Source organism: Lutzomyia longipalpis, chromosome 2 (genome assembly GCF_024334085.1).
Source record: "Lutzomyia longipalpis isolate SR_M1_2022 chromosome 2, ASM2433408v1".
In the NCBI taxonomy this organism is placed as follows: Eukaryota; Metazoa; Arthropoda; class Insecta; order Diptera; family Psychodidae; genus Lutzomyia; species Lutzomyia longipalpis.
This window is the reverse complement of record NC_074708.1, coordinates 2,831,255-2,852,147: the sequence shown is the minus strand read 5'-3', so window position 1 is coordinate 2,852,147 and position 20,893 is coordinate 2,831,255. Positions and strand designations below refer to the sequence as shown.

Sequence of the window (20,893 nt, the reverse complement as noted above, 5' to 3'; positions counted from 1 at the left end):
TTTTTAATTCAGTTTGAATTGAGCGAAATGCATGTTTTTCGATGATTTTTACTACATAATTTAGATGCCTGAAAACCATCAGGATAAGTCTTCGAAAAATATGAATTTGAAAAAAATCAGCATGATTAAAGAAATTCTAGTTTCGATTGTGAAAATTAAGGAAATTCTATATTTTCATTAAAAAAAAAACTCAAATTTTTCTTAAGAAAACTTGAGAAATTCCTTAAAAAAAATAGTTTTTTAAGAAAATTTATGAAATTCTTAGAGATCTTAAGACAGTATGACTAATGAATTTCACCCAATGATCGGTACTGTGAGATCATTTTGTTCTTACAAAAAGTGAAATCAAAAACTAGGTTTGTAACCATTTTGGCTATATGAATCTTGAAGGAGTTCAACAGCCGTACAATTAAAAATGAAGAAGAAGAAATTTCTACCCCCCCCCCCCCTCCCCGTCGTACAATTTCAAAAGTAAAACCCCCCCCCCCCCTAAAATTTGGCTCTGGCTACGCCCCTGATATTCATCAACTTTTAAGAAAATTCTTCAATTTTCTTAAAAAAAAACATTGAAGCTAAACAAATTAAATAAAATAGAATGAAACTTACCAGATGTGGAGGAATCATCCCGATTTTCTGCTTCTGTTGAATTTTTCTTCCCATCTGGCATCTCTTCGGAAGTTTCCCTCACTTCACTTGCCTCGGAAAAGTTCGTTACAGAACTAGTGGTGGATTCAGTGGCGAGTTCAAAGTGAGATTTTGGCGGCATTGCAGTGAATTTGGCCTTTACGAGTAGCATGGGTGGGATAAAATGATCATCTGCTGATACTTGTTGGGAATTGTCCTTCCGATGGAGGGGCTTCACAAAGCCACTGGCTTGTTTTGAGGAATCCGATGAGATGTGCATTGGATGGATGATATTCTTCCCTGTACCCTCATCCGTGTACACGGGGGCAGCTGGAATAATTTCATTTGTTATGGACAATATTGCCTCATGTTCAGTTGTGGATGTTTCCTCAGCTGGTGGTGTCTCCGTTGATGTCTCCCTGTGGGGTTCTAAAGATGTAGCCAGGGTTGTTGTGGAGAGGATAACACTGGAAGTTGAATCACTGACAATCTCCGATGATGGAATAAAAGTCGATGGAGCTACAATTTTTCCCGAATCATCTGCTGATGGATAGGGGGGAAGACTCGTTTCATCAGCCTTAAGATCTTGCTTAAGCATTTTCTTTACATGCGGTAAAACCTCGGGGGTTGTTAGCTCTGCCATTGGTTGATCACCCATCATCATGTCATCCAAGGGGTTCCTGCCGCGCATTCTTTTCCCACTGTAGGGCTTCTTATTCATCGCCAGGACTTTCTTCTGTGACGGTGTTTTGGTCACTTCATCCGTGAGGAGGGTTTGGGGCTCATCAATTGGTTGATCACCCACCATTAGATCCTCGAGGGTGATCTTAACGAGGCTATTATCATTACCCGTCGCAATGTCCCCCCTAATCACGTCGATGTTGTTGTCTTCGGTGTTATCTGACTCTGCATTTTCCATCTCCTTTGCCGATGTCACTTCATGATTAATCGACTTTGCCGCCGAGACATTATCCTCCGGCATAATTAGATTATTCACGGACATCTCCGCCGCATTCTCATCCGTACATATTAATTGCTTGAGGATTGTATCCCTATCCTGTGAATAACAATACATACATATCTATGTAGGTATGTACCATCGTCCACCACCCGCAAATTAATACAAAACCCTATAATAATGTATATTTGCTCGTTGATTGCAAGACTGCGGTGTGTGGCCCCAATGGGGTGATTAACTTTCCCCTCAACAACCCTCTCCGCAGCCCTTCATTTCGTGCTGCATTTAGTTACAAAATTATCGTCAACAAAACCCACGATATATGTTGCCCACAAAACATTTCAAGGTGGGTGACACAACATCTCCCTCCTCACCCTCCCCCTATACAAAATGAGACAATTTCCCTCCACCGAAACAACTAATCGTTCATTGTTGAATTGCAATTTAAGTTTATTGCAGTTTTGGGTAATTTTCAGCATCATCCCCCTGGGTATGATGCCATGCTGCATGGACAAAGAGAGAGTGAGGGATTTTCCTCAAATTCCGCTAATGAATTGGAAAATCCAATCGCGGCATTTTAGCCACACTACTGGGTGAATCGTGCAGACGCGAAATTAAACACCTCGCAGCTAACCCCCGTTGTGGGTGGATGGGGGTGGCTATTGTGTGTGTGTGAGCGAATGGGGAGAATCTGTAATTAACGATCGCTCACCTGCTTTCCTTTGCACGTCATATGACGCCCTCCCTCGTCGCCACAGTCACGGGATAATTGGACTGTGCCGCTGTCCGACATGTACTGGATCGTGAGCGATGGCATTGCTGTGATTGCGCAATCGGATGCCCAGCTTGGTACTGTAAAAGAATGCAATTTTCAACACAAACACATCACACGGGGACGGGGGTTGTGGTTCTAGCATAAAATTTGCATTTCAAAACAACATTAAATGATTCTTAAGCTAAGGATTTTTTAATAGAAATATTAATTAAACATTTAGAAAACTCTCAAATTGATTTTTCTTTTTAAAAATTCAATTTGAAAAGATTTTTTTGGGAGCTTGATAGTCAAGGGATAAAGGACTATGCACAATATATGGGAAAAATTTCTAAAATATAGGGAAACTTAGAAAAATCTGAGATATCTTAAATTCTTATTTTTTAACTAATTAAAAGAGAAGAACTAGAATTTTTTTTCCTATAAGAAAAATCTAATTATTCCGTGAAAAATAAATTATGGTATAAAATTATTTTCAAGATTTTTTTTTATTATTTCGAATATTGTAATTTCTTGATAAAGTTCAAATTTTTTAAAAATAATTTAATAAATACAACAAACAACAACAACAACAACACACATAGCCATTTGTCCCATTACTGGGGTTGGCTTCTCACACACAAATTTTTGGCTTTGATTTTTAATGACCGGCTGCCGACCTGACGTCAACCTCAGAGAGGCATTTTTGTTGCATTGTGACTTTGTGTTAGGAATATTCCTCATTCATAAGTTTTTATCACAAGCAACGGTGCAGAGCAGTCAATATCAGTTCAAGAGTTGCCTCTCGTTGTAATATTGCACTGGTGGGAACAATAAATAATAAATAATGAGTCTTATTCAGCGACCAAGAAACCCTTGAAATCTTTGAATTTTGAACTGAAATTTCAAGATTTCAAGCGAATTTCAAGGGTTTCTTGGTTGCTGAATAAGGCCCAATAATAAATTTAATAAATAAAATACATTAAATTTTTATTAAATTAAATTATCTTTCCGTAATAATATGAGTTCAATTTGACCTTTACAGATCTAAATTTTTCCTCAAAATTAGGCCTAAAAATATTTAAATTTTTAAGTGTTTTCCCATATAATGAGCATAATAATCTTTATGTTTTTTCTTGCTCTTTTACATCCATTTTTACAGGACGAATGATTTTTTGATCTTTGCACTAAATCCCTTAAATAAACAAAAAGACAATAAATTTATCTTTTACATCTTTTACATAGCTATGAATAATTTGAAAAGAATTTCACTTCAAATAAAACTTCCATTTCACAATGCAAATATTCAAGGGAATGTTGTTTTAATTCCAAATACCTTCATTAATTAAGAGAAAAAGAAGGAAAAAAAAGAAAACAGGAAACCACCCACTTGTTTCTAAAAGTTCCGGCGGATAGCTTGAGGAAAAGAGTGTACTGTATATCTTTGTACATAGCTAGAGGAACTTCATTTAGTTTTTAACATAGTATTGCAATAGTCGGGTGTATTATTTCGGTTCAAATTAAATTTTCATCAATGGGATTTTTGGAAGAAAACTATACACAATGAAGAACTTTATTAAATTATTCCTCTTCTATACCTCCCCGCATGCTCGAGAGTTTCGTTTGCTTCCAGCAAGAATGACTCAATTTTAATTAAATGTTTCGCTGGCGAGTTTGTGGAGAACATGTGCAATGGGATTCATACACTATACACAATAAAAGAGTATAATATAGAAGGAGGAAATTGCAGAGATGGTTCTCCATTTGTGGCTTGAATTTCTGCTGAAAGGTGGTGGGATTTTTTTTTTACAGTTCCTCCCTCTTTCCAAAAATAACAAAAGTAAAGCCCCCGCGGGAGGGCTAAAATGAAAAAGGAAGGTATTTTTGTGGGGGCTTGGGAAAGGCGGCTTATTGGGAGGGAGAGGACGTTTGAATGGGGCGACACACTTACCGCTGAGTTCGCATAAAAATGCTGCAGTCTCGGGGCCACCACAACGGAGGGCATGCCATCGAAAGTCTCGAAGTGGATCAATAACAGCACAAAGTGGCGAATCAATCGCTGGCAGGGATTCCGCCCAGTAGCCGGATGTTGGTACGAGAGGCTTTGCATTTCTGTAATATAATTTATTGCCAATATGTAGCATTTGTAAATTGCACGTAGATTTCTCCATCACTATAGAGCCATATTTTCCACAAATACTGTATCAATTTTCTAAACCACCACAATATTGAAATTTCCATCAAAAGGGATAGAAATGTTATATATTTGTGGATATACATATGTGTAGTGGAGCTTTCAATTCACAATATATATAGCAAAATCCACTCTGATATGTTTTTTGGAAAATACTCAGAATGGCAATTTTGAGGAGAATCAACATTACTGAAGTATTGGATTCTCAATTGGATATATAACGATATGTTTGAGAGTTTGTTAAAGAGAATATGAAATAAGAAAATTCATTTAAATAACTCTGGCGTTCTGCATTGGTAATGCTTTAAAAATGGTCACATTTATACCGTAGTAGATGGTTCATTTTGAGTAATTTTTATATCTCTTTTGAGAAAAAAAGAGGTTCTCTCAGATACTTTTTTAATAAAAGATTATTAGAACTTCTCTCATACTTTTTAAATATTTTTTTACTCGGTTATACAAAAGTTGGTAGAGTGATTTGTTTGACCCCAAATTAACCCCAGTCTTCCCTATATATAAAATCGTAGTAGATATTGCATAATACCCTACCTACCTATATATGAAGAAAATATATAGGTAACATATAGGTAGCTGCAATAATATGGAAAGCAATGAAGTTGAATTTCATGTTCCGAATGCGATGTTCTTCGTTTATCTTCCCTTTTAGTTTTTGGCCCAAGTGTTCAATTTAGTTAACCCCTCCTCGTATGGTACTATGTCCGTGGAAACATTTCTTGGGAAAATGGCAAAATTCACCCTGAAAATACTATGTGTATGGGATGAAATCCCACCGCAAACATATGATATTACACAAATACTCCATATCCTGGAGCACACACGTTAGATTCTCAGGGATATGGCGGTAGATTTGCATCTGGTTCACCATCGGAGCCGTGGAATTGAAATTCACAAAATCACATATCTTTGCATTTGCCCTTCCCGCCCATGCAGCAGCAGCAGCCCCCTTTGGATCACCCCGAAAGCCTCTGCATTGCTGGTAAAAGCTTACACACGGTGGTACAATTGTGTGCATTCCACAATCCACTGGAGGCCATCATTTCCCCCATGCCATGCAAGAGACGTGGTGAATGGGATTTGAGGGACCAGTTGGTGCAAAAGCATAATACAACACCCCCCTTTTGCCCATATATAGCCCCTAATTCACTTTACACCACCACCGTACAACTTAAATGCAAAAATGTCTTGCAAAGTGGAGGCGGCATCGGTGTGGGATTGTCCACAAAGATACAGCGGAATTTCACTTTCCAAGAAAGAGAAATATGGCAAATAGTTTTTCACTTCTTCTCCGTGCAACGATGGGGGTTTATACGAAGAAATTTCTCTGTCTTGAAAGGCAAAAAAAAATTGTCCAGTAGAATATAAATTGAAAATTATGCATTTTTGCCACAATTTCTTAGACATTTTCATACTTTCATGAATATATTTTGTAGATTATATACGAAATATATATTTTATCCAACATGTCACACCCTTTGGAGACAAAATAGGTCACAAAATGATACATGCACTCTATTGGACACTTCCAACTGCCTTCCTCTATCGATGCCATACGTTGCATCGTCTGTAATGGCTTTTCAGCACAATTCGTCTATAATATATTGGTGAAAATTGGTCAATTTGCTCTTCTCAATATTTTTATTGTAGTGCCTTTAACGAAGCAAGAAAAAAAATCTATTTTTCATGGAGGAAATGTTAAAGGGTATTTGAAAGATATTTTTTCAAGGATTTTCCATGCTATTTTACGTTAAAAAAAATTTATAATCGTTAGAAAAGAGGATGGTGGTCTATTAATTTTGAAAACTATTCAGGGAAAAACGGTAAAAATCTGAAAACCTTAAATATTTTTTTTAGGATTCACAAGGGGTGTTTATCTGAACGAAAATCTTCGAATTATTCATCAAGATTCGAATTATTTGTTAATATTCGGATTATTTGTTAAGAAGATTCGAATTATTCGTTAAGATTTGTATTATTAACTCCATTAGTTTCCAAAATTTTTTATCATCCCCTAATTTTCACAGGAACTGTAGTATTTTGTAAAACCACCCTCCACCCAAATCCGATGCATAAATGAGTCTTAAAATGGAAATATTTAAATTGATAAAAATGCAAAATATTTTTATTTTTTCCCTCTGTATTCAATATCTGAAAAAAAAATCATTATGAGCTGATCGGAAATTGAAAACGAGCAGATAATAAAATTTAATGTGAGGGAATGGAGGGAATTGATGTTAAAAAAAAAAAAATAAATTCCACTCAGAAAGGGGATGAGTTTTTGGCCAATTTTGCACCCATTTCCACAAATCCCTTCCCACATAATAATAAATAATCATCTGCATATCAGGGTGAATTTCATCCCCCTTTTTTTCTCATTTGGGATGAGGAAGAGGGATCTCAAGTTATGCGCTTCCTCCCATTCAAAATACCATAATTCACTTAATCTCTTTTTCGGAGGCGGGCGAGTAGATTGAGACCGACAGTTTGGGATTGAGTTGACTTAATTGTTTACACACATTTCATGTAATACATATTTTATAATCGTCTCATTTATTTCACTCTCTCTCCCTCCCCTTACAGCCCCGCATTTTATCCCTCTTTTCATCCCCAATCTCAGCCACTATAAACACGAGGAAAACTGTTGAAATATAATTTTGCACCGTTTCTCATCGTGTACACCTCAAACCTGGACTGCTTTTACACATGAGACTCTCCATTGTATACCTACATAGCTATGTTGAGGAGCATAGAGGTGTTCTGTGTACACACACTTTATATTTACGTGAGCTTCCACCACACACGAATTTTCCATATATGAATACAAAGTTGTACGAATGAGAGGAGGAGTGTCATAGCACTTGAGCTTTCTAATTTATTTCGGAAGGATTATTTAGTTTCACCTTTGGCAAAACAAATTGATAAATAGAGCATAATATTTAGGGGAGAAGTGGGTGTGTGGGGGGTAAAAAGAAAGGTATACACCACACACGTTAATCCATCAATTTGAGTGTGTGAACGACATGTTGCCGCGGATTATTCCATCGGCATGAATATTTCATTACGGTTCACGTGTATGAAAATGAATGAAAATGAGAAATTAGCATTTACCTCATTGGCCTATGGAATTATATTATTTATCCAACCCCTATTGAACTCAATGAATTGACTGGGAAAATTATGCAGCGTACTGTAGGGGAGAACAATGATGTTTTAAAGCTCATAGATATACCTATAATAGCAAATATATGTATATAATAATTTTCCAAGCGGAGAGAAAATTTTCTCAAGCATCCAACAACATTTCTTTGAATTAATTCAATTTCATAATAAAAAAAAAATCTATGAGAAAATAATCTGAACGCATTTTACAGTTCACGAGAGGATTTTGCATTTTCATCGAAAATTGAAAGTTAAGTACTTTCGTGCTTTCCATTACATACACACACACCTTTTGCATTCGCCCTCAAGGGTTCTTAGCAGGGTTCTTAGACGCGCGAACACAATCCAATCTCAATTGTGAAATTGAAATTACACGCTAAATGAAGGGGGGTGGGGTGGTGGTTTTAATTAATTTCCACGATTCGTTTTCTTCATTAAAATCCAATCGTCATTAAGTGCTGCATCGTATTTTAATTGTCGTGCACTGCCACGAACTTCAAACTCACCCATTTTATAAATTGTCGTGCACGTTTTCGGTGGCGGGGGGCGAGTGAATTGGAAAGTCTTTTCATTAGGAATCTTTGTGATTTTTTTTTCATTGCAAAAAACCCCCTTATTTCGTGCGCCATCGACTTCGTGGACTTGAAATGTTCAGGAAAATATATTTTCCGCAGTAAATTAGATGGAACGTGATACGGTATTCTAGTCTCACCACCCACTTGTGATAAATTAAATCGTATTCATCTACCATGCGACGGCTCCCTTCATGGTACAACCTTAACCAATTGAGCTGTATATTTTAGATTTCTTTTCTGCCAATGAACTCTTCCATTCAACACTATAGGCGATTACGTACCAGAAAGGTTTTTTTTTCTCCTTTATCCCTTTAACGTCTTTAATGGTTTTTCTTGTCCTTTGATGATTTTATCAATTTGCTGCTGAGAAAATGATTTTTTCGGTGATTTTATTTGAGAAATTCACGCAAATTGAACGTTGAAAACTAGAGTAAAAAGAAAGCTGTTTTCTCTCATTTTTACTCAAAGATGTTGTATGATAAGCCTATAAAAGAATACGCGTAAAATAAAATAGAGAAATTAAAGCAAAGAGATAGGAAGCGCTAAATTGCTCAATTACCGTCGACGTTACGATTTTTTCACGATTCTATTTACTTATATTTATTTTAAAATATATTTTTTTAATTTTCCCGAATATGTCCTTAATTTGTACAAATAATTAGGTAATAAAACGTTTAATTTTCTTTGTAGTTCGTAGTAAAAAATAAAATAATTTAACCTTTGCATAAGTCTGTAGTGCAAAACACTGCTGTATTTAATGTAATTAAACTGAAAAACATTTTTTTTAATTTATTTCTCGCACATTAAATAAATAATTCCACATAAGACTGTTAAAAAATAATTGAAAAATAAATGAAAAGAGGGGCTTAATAAAAAAAAACGTTCAATTCGCAATTTACATCAAATTAATTAAATAAACATTAATAAATTAACGATTTATTAAGTACGCGTACAAATTAATTTTAATTACATGTTATTTGATCTCATGGTGTAGATTACTTGAAAACATACATCTTTATATACCTAGATATATATTTAAGATAAATGATTGTTTTGTGATCTTACACAGTGAAGAGGATTTTTCTTTAATTGCTTTCAATCTCACGATTGAAGAGAATTCTAGTTCTCAATTTTTTATGTTAGTTTTTTTGTGTCAAAGTGGAGACGCCGGGTAAAAAAAGTCCTCTACTTTAATTTGTAACTAATTGCGTTAATTTAAGTTTGTGACACAGAACCAGGCGCCTCCATCGTGATTTAAAAAAATAATTGAATGCATTAGAAAGCACCAGGCGGCCCCCACTTTGATGTTTAACTTTTCCAAGTGAAATTATAGCGCAATTTCTTCACAAAAAATCCCACAAAGTTAACCACATAATAAACTTTTAATCTCCCACACTCTTTATGACTTTATGAGCATACTTATGCACAAATAACATGTTAGGTAGGTAGTGCAAATTTCTAAATTGCTTTTAATCTTAATTTTAATCATTTATGTATAACATTTTCCAATTTCAAGCTGATCCACACATTATTCCACCCACCCAGGAGGAGAATAGTTGTGTGTGTAAGAGGATATATTGTGAATGATGTTCAGGGGATGAAGTTTCATCAACAATTTAGTTTCATTGTGGTGTTATCATGTGAAATGACACCCCGTCATCAACATTAGCAACGATTACGAGGATATTGTGAGTCATCCTATATGCCTTGCCCATTTCCTATCCACCCGCTCAATTGCTGAATTTTCAACATTATATTGTGATCTAATATGACAAAAAGCATGAGATTCGGGGGGGGGGGGTTACTCGCAGGATGAAGGTTTATACGGTTTTTAGCATTTGTGAGAACTCCTCGCCCCACTCACAGGGTAATTCAATGTAAAACGGTGGGTGGATACATGAAGAGGAGGCATGGGGGGGGGTGGGCGAGGAATATAATTGAAAATCCAAAACGACATTGTGATAAATGGCACTAGTGGTTTGTGGTTTTCCTCTCATGTATCCCTTTCTACATTTTAATTCTCGAGGATCTTGGTGTGGTACCCATGCTATATACCTCGACTTATGCTACATACAATACAATGTCCCCGCCGTCACCCCCTCCGCTGCAAATGTGGAGAGCCAGGCTTACCCGAAAAAGGCAAGCAGGCATGAGTTGGGAGATGAGAGAGTCAAGAATTCAGCTTTCAGGCAGTCACACAAGCTCGTAAGCATTCCGTAAACCAGTGAGAGGGTGCAAACTACCTTATAAATACTCCTACATAGCGTAAAGTGACAAAACCATCAACCTCATCACCATTTTCTCCCCTTAAATATTTTACGATACACACACACACACGTATTGTCCAGCCAGAACATTTATTGGGTACTTTAGTGAAAATCCAGAAATTCCCTTATTCAAGGAAAGCTTTAAAATGCCACACAATGTTGCCAAAAACCCATCACTTCCATGTTCTACAATACTAAAGGAATGAGGGAATTATGTTTCAAGAGAGAGAAAAGGGAAGCAAAGGCAATTTGTTGGTACTAAAAGGGGATTCATGCGGGAGGGAAGTACAATCCCTGAGGAATTGTCTCCTGAGGAATTGATTTTTATCATTAAACCCGCAAAGCTTCCCCATTTAATCCCAATGGCAAGTTAACGTTTACATTGCCCTAAGTATACCACATGCTCTCTCAATACTTTCACCCCACATAACACTCAATGCTTTTGAGGTTTGAAAATTGTTCACAAAATCCCTCACAAATTGTAAAGTATAACATGATTTTAGCATAAATTCAGTGAAAACTTTTATAGGGGAGACTAAATAGGGATTTTTCATGTTTGTTTTTTTTTCTGTAGATAATTTGCAAACTTTCGTGATTTTTTTTTATACATTATACTTAACGTTCAAAAGCTCTGATGGGTTTAGTGATGAGAAATCCAAAATAAACTTTCAAACTGCTGAAAATACAAATGAATGTCACATTGCATTATCTTGCTGAGAACTCCCTCATATATTGGCTTTTAATTTGCGCTTCCAGGACATACACACATTGCAGATGGAGTCCCACCCCTCTGGAGCAATGGGGGCGGAAGTTGTATGAGAGAGTTTGGACGTGAGCCAGTCCAATTATTGAAGGCACCCCCCCACATCGCAACTCATTCTCCGGTGGAAAAGTCACCCCACTCTCACTGGGAAAATAAGGTAAAGCTCATTTATAAGTATATACAACATACTTTCCATCGTTATTCTATGGGCTATTTTCTCCTGCTGTACCATTTTCGCAAGATAATGGTGGTGTCACCATGAATACTCGGGTGGTACAGAACTCACTATTCTCTCAAACACTGTGTTGCTCATATATAGCTTGGTACTTCCCATGGCTATTTAAGAGGGGGCCAGGGGGGTGTAAATACACAACCCTTGGATTATTTTATGCATATAGTACACAGAGAGCTTTCAATGTGCTTTACCACACACAACACACACATACAGACAATGAATCCTTCCATATATAGATAGAAGTTTGGGAGGGCAACTAACGATTAATAGAGAGACTCCACATGGCTATGGGATGATGTAGGAGCACTAGAGTGGTGCCCGCAATTATCCAAAATTATCTCATTACCCTCGAAAACCCGAGAAAATGGGAAATTCTCCCCAAAGGAATTAAGGTGATTCAACGAAAGGATTCTCCTCGTCAGCTGAAACATGCGAAAAAGATGCTAAACAGCACATTGTCCCAGTCATGGGAGAGCTGAAGGCGCTAAAGGTTTGACTGATAACTAACCATTTTGCTATCAAACAGCCAGAAGGGGATTTTCTTCTTTAGGGGGCGCACCACCTCTTCTTGTTTGACTCTTGAAAAAGGGAAAATTTAAACATTCTCTCTTCCTTCACATCCCCTCCTCCCCATACACATACCATATACTTCCGCCGTAGTGGGAAGATGTTGGGCAAAGAAATCAACATAAAACATCCTTCAGCATCGTCAGGTTGTCCTATCCAAGCTGTGTTTAACCATCAACCAGAAGATATTTTATACAACATGGTGAAGAAGTAGGATGAAGTAAAAAAAAAAGGTGGAAGCATGTGTGTGTTGAATATTATTCCTTCCTAGGGTAAAAATGGGAACAATGATGGGGATATGACGAAGGAAGTAGAAGTATGTATGTGATTTTTATATAATTTAGTATGCTGATGCCGTACAATGTGACAGTGAGCACTGGAAAGAGTAATTCGTTGCCTCTTCCACGACGACATGTACCCTCCCGGAAAAAAATGTCAGAAGCAAAGTATATCCATCATCATGGAAATCTCTGCTGTGAAAGAAAAAAAAAGTTTTTCCGTTTGAAATTTTCTCTTAAGGCGCTCCCCCACCATTCAGCCCCCCAGTCCATCACCCTAAACCGCTGTAGTCACATTTTTTCTGCACTGTCTGCTCATTTCTGTATGCTATATATGGGAAAATATTGAAATTCTTTCTTTGTGTCTTTGAGGATTGTGGAGAACTTTAAGAACATTTCAGCACTTTCACACAATCAAACACCCCGAAAAGTTTTTATTTTGTATGTATTCAATATCCGCGAAGACTCCCATACAGTGTCTGATCGTAAATATTTGAGCAGTTGAAATGTTTGATTTTTCTAAAGAAATTCTTAAATTTTTTTCTAATAAATTAATATTTCCAAAAAGCTCTACTTTTAGCATAGAAAGAATTTGCGTAAAAACTGTAAAAATTCTTGCAGAAATTTATCTTTTGTAGGGACTAATGAAAGGGTCCAAGTAAACTCGATAAACTTGGAAAAGTTGCTTAACCCTCGCATTGCCATGGGGGCTAGGTGAACGACCCCAGAGCCCTATTTCGAGCTATTACGTCCTAACTCTCAGAGATTTAAAACCCATCTTTTGGGAATAAGTTCCTGAGTTATCTGAGAAGATTGTATCAAAATTTCAGATAAATCCGACCGCCAGAAAAAAAGTTATTAATAAAAATGTAAGAAGTGGGAATTCAAAAATTGGTGTAACGGTCAAATTTGTTCCATTTTTTCTTCTCTTTGTCTCCTTCTCGATGATTCTAACCTAAAAAAAATCATAAAAAATGTATTTAAAGATTGTATTTGTGTTATATAATGGACAAAAGACTTTTTAGGGAGTACTAAGGAGCCTATTAAGGGTCATTTGACAGAAAGAATTGGATTATTTTGCGAAAAATTCTATGGGGTCGGTCACTTACCCCATGGCAAGGCGCGTAAGTATTTTGATCACAGCGTACGGACGGTTAACAATGTTAAGGTTCGGTAAGTCTCTAATCTTTCAATTTTATCATGGAAATCATCCCCTATTTTTAAATAATCAACTTGCAAAGATATATTTTTGACCTATTTTTCTCAAATTCATTGAAAAATTTGCATAATTTTTAACTGAATTATCTCATTAGAATATTAAATCATTCACGATGAATGGAATTAAATTAATTTGAAAAATTTATTATTTGACATAAAATCGATATTTTCCAATCATCTCGTGAACATTTTACGAAGCATTTAGCGAATTTTCAAGAACAAATCTTCATTTTTGTTCTCATTCTCTCGCTCTCTGTGCTGGGGGAAAAGTTGTGGTTGGGAGCTTTTGAGCATAAGGGGCGATGAAAAGTCAGGGCGGTGTGAGAGCTTTGGTGTTTCCCATGGAATTGGATCATGATAGCAGCAATTGGTAGCAAATCACGTGAAATGTTTCTAATTCGAAATTTTATTTATTACCTCCCCCACACCCCTTTCGCATCGTCGACAACGTCATTTCCATCGGCAGTGAACTGAAAATTTATTCGATATCTCGTCTCGATTTTTCCTCTCATGTATGCCATACACACACACATACCGGTGGTGTGAGCGATCTCTGGCAACCAGATCCCCAAAGCACGAAGCACTTGATGGGCACAAAGTGTATGGAAAATTGAAAAGAAGCTTGACTGAACAAATTGATTGGATTAGCTTGGGCGGTTCACTGCTTGGTTGTTGTTTTGTATGCTACTGGATCACAACGAAGATTTGCCCTCCAAACCACCCACCCACCCTTGCGTTGGGGGTGAGGGAGAGAGATTGTTGGGTGTCACACAGGAATTGCCATTTGGATATACATTTTCGGATTTCACAACTGAATCCCCCATTGGAACATCATCCCCACATACACAGCATCACATATTTAATATCCGAAGCTCCCCATATCCATAAGTGAAATGAATAAATAATAAATTATATTTGTGAAATTGGATTTTGACTTTTACTTGCGCAAATACAGATTATATCCAACTCCCGGCTCCCGCAGGAAGCGTGCGGTGCCGCCCCTTTGGCAAAATTGTTTACTCTCCATGCCACCCTTTTCCCCGCATGTTGCGAACTCTCTCTCTCTCAGTCTCAATAAATAATTTAAATGTGAGATGAGATTTTAATCTAATGAATTTCTCTACTGCAATTAAGGCAGCATCCCCCTCACAAGCTACCCTTGTTGTAGAATTCACGATTATAGTGGATAAAATGTGCAGGCTGAAGTGGTTTGTTGGTGCAATTAGTACGAGGTGGATGGGGGTGAATTGGTGTTTTGTCACCCAGGCTGTTGTAATACTTATGAGAAGATTCAATTCGCATTTCATGAACCACACTGAGGTATCGACATGAGATTGGCAAATGATATAAGGACGATTACATGAGGTTGTGTCTATGCTACTCTTTTAGTCACCACACACCTACCCCCTTAAAACACCTATACCCCAAAAGCTCTCCTACAATGAGATCAATATTTGCTGAAATGTGTACAAATTTATTGATACGGAAGGTTTATCCAATTCAGCACAATTCACCGGAATTCCAATAGACTATACTACACTCTCTCCCGCTCTCTTATTCAACTAAACCCAACGACGGCCCAACCCCCGCCCCTACAATAAATACACAATCATTTTCAATCGATGTGTATCGCCTTCTCCGGGAGAACACGTGCAAATTCAACGCTTCTCCATCCTCCTCCCCCACCCCTCTCAAATGTATGTAGCTCTGATGTCCCCCGAAAATTCCATGAGTCACCCCATACACCGGGATAGCATCCAGTAGCATTAGCTTCCTTCCAGCATACATATATAAATATACATTTGGGATGGGGAAGTTTGCTGAAAGAGGCACTCAAGCCATCTTAGCTTCTATGCTCCTACAAATGTTACATAATGTACCGCTTATTGTGCAAGGATTTCCCCAGTGGTGCCAGGAAAATAGTCAAGAAACACTAAACCAGCTCTATTTCGATCGTTTTGTGACCACCACTGTGTGCTGTGTAAATGTTTAGAGATCCTCAATCTCGGAGAATTTCAATTTATGCTATATGTAGTTTTTTTTTTAGCTACAAAATATAAGTACATTAAATAGGGAAATAACGCCTAAATCTGACTAGAAAGTTTTCAAGAGAATTTAAAAGATAAAATAAAACGTAAAGAAATTGGTTTTGGTAGGAGCTGAGGTGCTCGCACCAGGGGTGTCAAGGGTGCTTGTTAATCCGAGAAAAACGCAATTTTTACCAGAGCTTTCGGCGAATCACCTCGCCTTCTTCTGTGGTCCTTTTTCAGGAGATTTATTTTCAGTTTTTTTTACAACAATTTAAATTATTTTCTTCGTAATAATTAAATTATTTTCGAAGTAAAGGAATTTATCTAATATAGGATATCATTCCTTAATTCAAACACAAGGGGTGTTTATCTGTCGAATATTTTGACTAATTAGGCGAATAAATCGAAGATTAGCGAATAAACACAATAGCTAACATAATAGCTATTTAAGTATTTCTACAGCTTGAATTTAACTTGTTTAGAATTTACTTTTTTTTTTGTACTTTTTAGGATTAAATTTAGTACTTATTCTGCTTAAAATTAGTACACTTTCCAATTGAATTCAGAACTTTTTCAGTTAGAATTTACTATATTTTTTGGCTAAAATTTAGTATGCTTTTGACTAGAATTTAATACTTTTACTTATTGAATTTACTTCTTAAGATTGAATTTTCATATATACTAAAACCTAGCCGAAGTAATAAATTTAAACCGGAAAAGTACTAAATTCAATTGCTAAAAAAAAATACTAGCAGAAAATATATTTTAAATTATACCTGAAAACATAGAAAATTCTAGTTGAAAAAGTTCAAAATTTAATCGGAAAAAGTACTAAATTTTTGGCGAATAAGCATTTAAGTTAATCCTGAAAATTACTAAAAAGAAGTGAATTCTAAACAAGTAGTAAATTCAAGCTGAAGAAGAACTAAATTCAATAGTTAAAGAGTACTAAATTCTACTCAGAAACATAGCAAATTCTAGCTGAAAAAGTATATGTACTGATAGCAATGGGAAAAGTACTAAATTGAATTTCACTTCTCTGACTATAATTTAGTACTCTTTAGGCTTTAGCTCTTCAATCTATACCAATTTAACACTAAAAATAAAGAAATATTCGTCTGCGGAATTTGATTTCTTTATTTGGCGAATAATACGAATATTTTCAGTCGCATAAACACCCCTTGTTAAGACATCATCCTTAACTATTTTTAACCCTTTATAATTTTTCCCAAAAGAATAAATAATAAATAAAAAATACAAAATTAACCAATTTTGCTAGCTTATCTTTTCAATCTTCAGCTATGTAATCAATAAAATTGAAACTCCTTCATCTTGTGTCGTTTCTATATGTTAATACTTTTCAATTGAAATCAGTTAAAGTAGCTAAAGGGCACCATAGCAGAGAACTCTCTGTGTGGGAATTCACATTCTTTATCTTCCTCATAAGATCTCTTCTCTTTCTTCCATTGTTATAGTTGAAATATATATAAAATGGAAGGAAAATGACACGCTTTACAAGCTAAACATTATAATTTATATCTCCGCCGAAGGAATCCCTTTTGATCCACCCATTGCCATAATAAATAATGTCCTTTTAATTCGCGAAAATGTTACCACAAGCCATGAATTTAATCCTTTGTGATTAAACATCCTTCTTATTTTGTTGATTTGACTTTTGTGAGTTATTTTAATGAAAAGCATCAAATTATCTCTCGGTAGTAGGTGATTTCTCTCTCTCTTTTTTTTGTCTTTTCATTCGTAATCAGTGAACGCGAAGAGACTAAGCAGAGAAATCCCATCTCCACCATTAATTAGTAATACATGCTTAACTCGTTTCATACACCCACACATTTGGCAAGAAAAAAAACCATTAGAATATCTTTGGGAGCTTTTGGGGGAAGAACCGCGGATGGGGGTAACAAAAATGGGATACATACATAATATATAATAATAAAGCTCTCACAGAGTGAAACAAAACTAAATCGTAGTAAATCCTTTTGATACTCAAGAACTTTCCAATCCCATTTTGGCAAGTAATTTTGCGCTAAATCCCCAATTGGAGAGCCTCCTTATGTGGAGAGGATTTCTCAGGGTGTTTTGCCTTGCCACACAACGAGATATGTCCGGAAGATAGACGACAAAAGGGATGCTGCCGAAAAGCGACTGCTGATGGTTGTCGGTGAAATTTTCTTCCAAAGCTTTGTCTTGTCTGCCCTTATTTATGGGGGGCGAAGGACAAAATGAGAGGAAAACACCCCAAAATCCTCTTCGCTGGAGCTTTCTTAAAATATCGCGCATTTTGTGATAGAGTTGAAATGAATTTCATTAAATTAATTTAATTGAGATATTAGAAATTAAATAATTACATAGCTATCAGAGTTTAGTGGCCTGAAGAAAAAATGATCGTTGAACAAATTTTATTTTATCTAGATATGTTAAAACTTCAAAGGGTCGAATTTAGTCCGTTCTCCCCTAATTATTATAAAAATTATTAGTGTAAAGGAGCACCGAAAAAATACTTATTTTAATCTACAGAAATAGCCCCATTTCAACTCTTATTCTTGCAAATTCTAATGCACAAAGATGGTTTTCATGAGAAATAAATCCTCTCACAATGCAATGTCTTGCATTTATCAGTGTAAGATGCTCCTTCACATAAAAATTATATCACAAATTTTCCATTCTTTAAACCACCTCGCAGACTAAGAAGGGATAAAAAGGATAAAGTAAAAAAAAACTATTAAATCATTTTAATTGAAAAATCTGCATTCAATAGAAAAAATCCAATCATTTGGCAAAATATATATGGGTCTATTGTCCCATTTTCACTTTGAATGTTTTTCCCTTTCGCGTTTTTCGCAATGTAAATAGAGCATGATTTTCTTCGCGGATGCAAGTGGGGAGGAAAATTGATTTTTCTCCACTTTTCTGGGAGTATTCTCCCGTGTCGTGTGTCTGTGTGTGTGGGGTATTAGTAAATGGTAAAAATTTTGAATTGCAAGTGGCATGTACGATAAAATATAGTTCGGAAAGAATGCATTTTCAATGCAGCTCTATAGTGGCTTTATATGTCCCTCGCTCCTTTTTATGTGCACGAACGCTAAAAAAAAATGCTGCGAAGGAACGGGAGATGCGAAAAATTTATTAGTCGAATTCATTTTAGCTTATTGGAAATCTCCAAAACGTGCCCCATATTTTTCCATCATATTTTCTGAAAATTCATTTTTTTTACCACCATCAAAGATTTATGATGCCTTTTATTTCATCCACTTGCATTCCCCGTCCTCCTTTTTCTCCGTACACAGCATTTTTTTTTCGTTGCGCGGTCATAACACATAAAAACGTATAACTAATATCAATAAACTTACGTCCAGACGAATCTATCGGAATTTTGGGGACGCATTAAGCCAATCCAAACGGGTTCACTGACATCGAGCTCCTTGAGAAAAGCACGAGCTGCATCAAATTGAAGTCCATTGTCAACTGCAATGAGAAAAAAAATCGGAGAAAATTTGCATGAAAAATTTCATAAATTGAAGAATTTTTTATACAGTTGAGACTCGCTGTGTAGCCTGTCAATTTAAGGCTCTTGCATAGTTAAGTACTTATTGAATTTCTTGGGAATCATTTGGTGTAATAATTATGGAAAAGCTCTAGGAATAAATTGTACAAAATGTTATTAATTGAAATAAATTATTGAAGGTTTTTTTTATAAAAAAAATTTTCAAAATTGTCTCAAAAAAATCATAAAAATTGGATCACATCTTGTAAGAAAATTGTCTAATTTAAATGAGCAAAAAGAAGAAAAATCAGAGGATGTGGCTCTGTTTAAATTTCCTCTTAAACTTTTCGAAGTTCCTTGCCCCCTTCATCAGGTTTTCAATTACTAACAATTCTATATTATTTCAAGTTCAAAATTAAAAATTCATTTTCAATTTAATTTGCATTTAAAGTGATGAATAAAAAAAAAACTTTAGAAGTTATAAATTTCTTCTAATTAAATTGTGAAATTTTCCTCAAGTTTCTTCACTGCAAAACGCAATTTTCATTTATGCTCTCAATAGGAGAAGATTTATTTAAAATGGTACATTTTTTAATATGTGCAGTGATGCTGAAAATACCTTGCGTGTGCTTGAAATGATTATAAGACTTCCCAAATGGAGTGGGGGGGGGGAGAATTGAATAAAATAATTTTCAGCACAGAACGACAGAATCCCTGCACAATTTTCTTGCACACGGTGAATGAAATGAAAAAGTAAAGAAGATTTTTATTGGTTTCACTGATTGTGAATGGAATTTGTGGCATAATCTGCCTGATGATTCAAGGAATATTCTACCTCGCCATTGTGGTGTGCCTTTGTGTATTGACGGGTCTTTTTTGTACAATAATGATGAGAAAATTACAATATGTGCTTGCTGGCAAAGTCAGTGATGCATAAAAATTGCATATTGTGCAAGAAAGGTTATATTGTTCCATAATATAAAGAGATTAAAGGATGAAAATATTGCACACTGATGGGAAATATTCTCATACTCAGATTCTATTTATGAATAACGAGGTAAATTGTCGCTTCGCTCCAATTTACCTCGCCCCGCTTCGCGGGGATTTGTTGCGCTTCGCGCAAATTTTAGAGAGAAAATAAATTGTGATGGTTTAAAGGCAGATTTGGGCCACTTATCAAACCCAAAAGAAAAAACTTGCAAAGAGAAGAAATCATTTTCATACAATACTTTAGGCACCAAATTAAAAAATTCGCAAAAACTGCATGAAATCTCTATGGGGGCTACCTGAAGGGGGGCTTTGGGGGGAAAATGAATACGGCCATCTGAAACCGCCTGTTATAAGGAGCCTCTGTACCAAATTTCATCGCGATCGGACAAACGGTGTGGATTTGTATAGAAAAGTCGGAACGACGATTACCAACAAACAGGCCTTTCTTTATTATATAGATGGGAAGCTCTCATCGAACGAAAAAGAAAAAAATTGCAAACAGAAGAAATCATTTTCATACAACATTTCAGGCGCCAAATTCAAAAATTTGCAAAAACTGCATGAAATCTCTATGGGGGCTACCTGAAGGGGGGCTTTGGGGGGGAAATGAATACGGCCATCTGAAACCGCCTGTTATAAGGAGCCTCTGTACCAAATTTCATCGCGATCGGATAAACGGTGTGGATTTGTATAGAAAAGTCGGAACGACGATTACCAACAAACAGGCCTTTCTTTATTATATAGATTTTTATAACAAATTTTAT

The 20,893-nt window shown here is 36.0% G+C and overlaps 1 protein-coding gene across 2 annotated transcripts in view; it reads right to left on the bottom strand.

Annotated features, from left to right (window-relative positions):
• Nucleotides 1–20,893, bottom strand: part of LOC129788589 (uncharacterized) — a 95,401-nt gene that overhangs the window by 7,354 nt on the left and 67,154 nt on the right. For both annotated transcript variants that reach the window (XM_055824789.1, XM_055824787.1), the window contains exons 3-6: nt 19,006–19,120; nt 4,285–4,445; nt 2,295–2,434; nt 607–1,681 (exon numbers count right to left, since the gene is read on the bottom strand). In XM_055824789.1, the coding sequence (XP_055680764.1) occupies nt 607–1,681; nt 2,295–2,434; nt 4,285–4,445; nt 19,006–19,040 (1,411 nt within the window). In that variant the 5' untranslated portion in view covers nt 19,041–19,120. The remainder of the gene's footprint in view (nt 1–606; nt 1,682–2,294; nt 2,435–4,284; nt 4,446–19,005; nt 19,121–20,893) is intronic.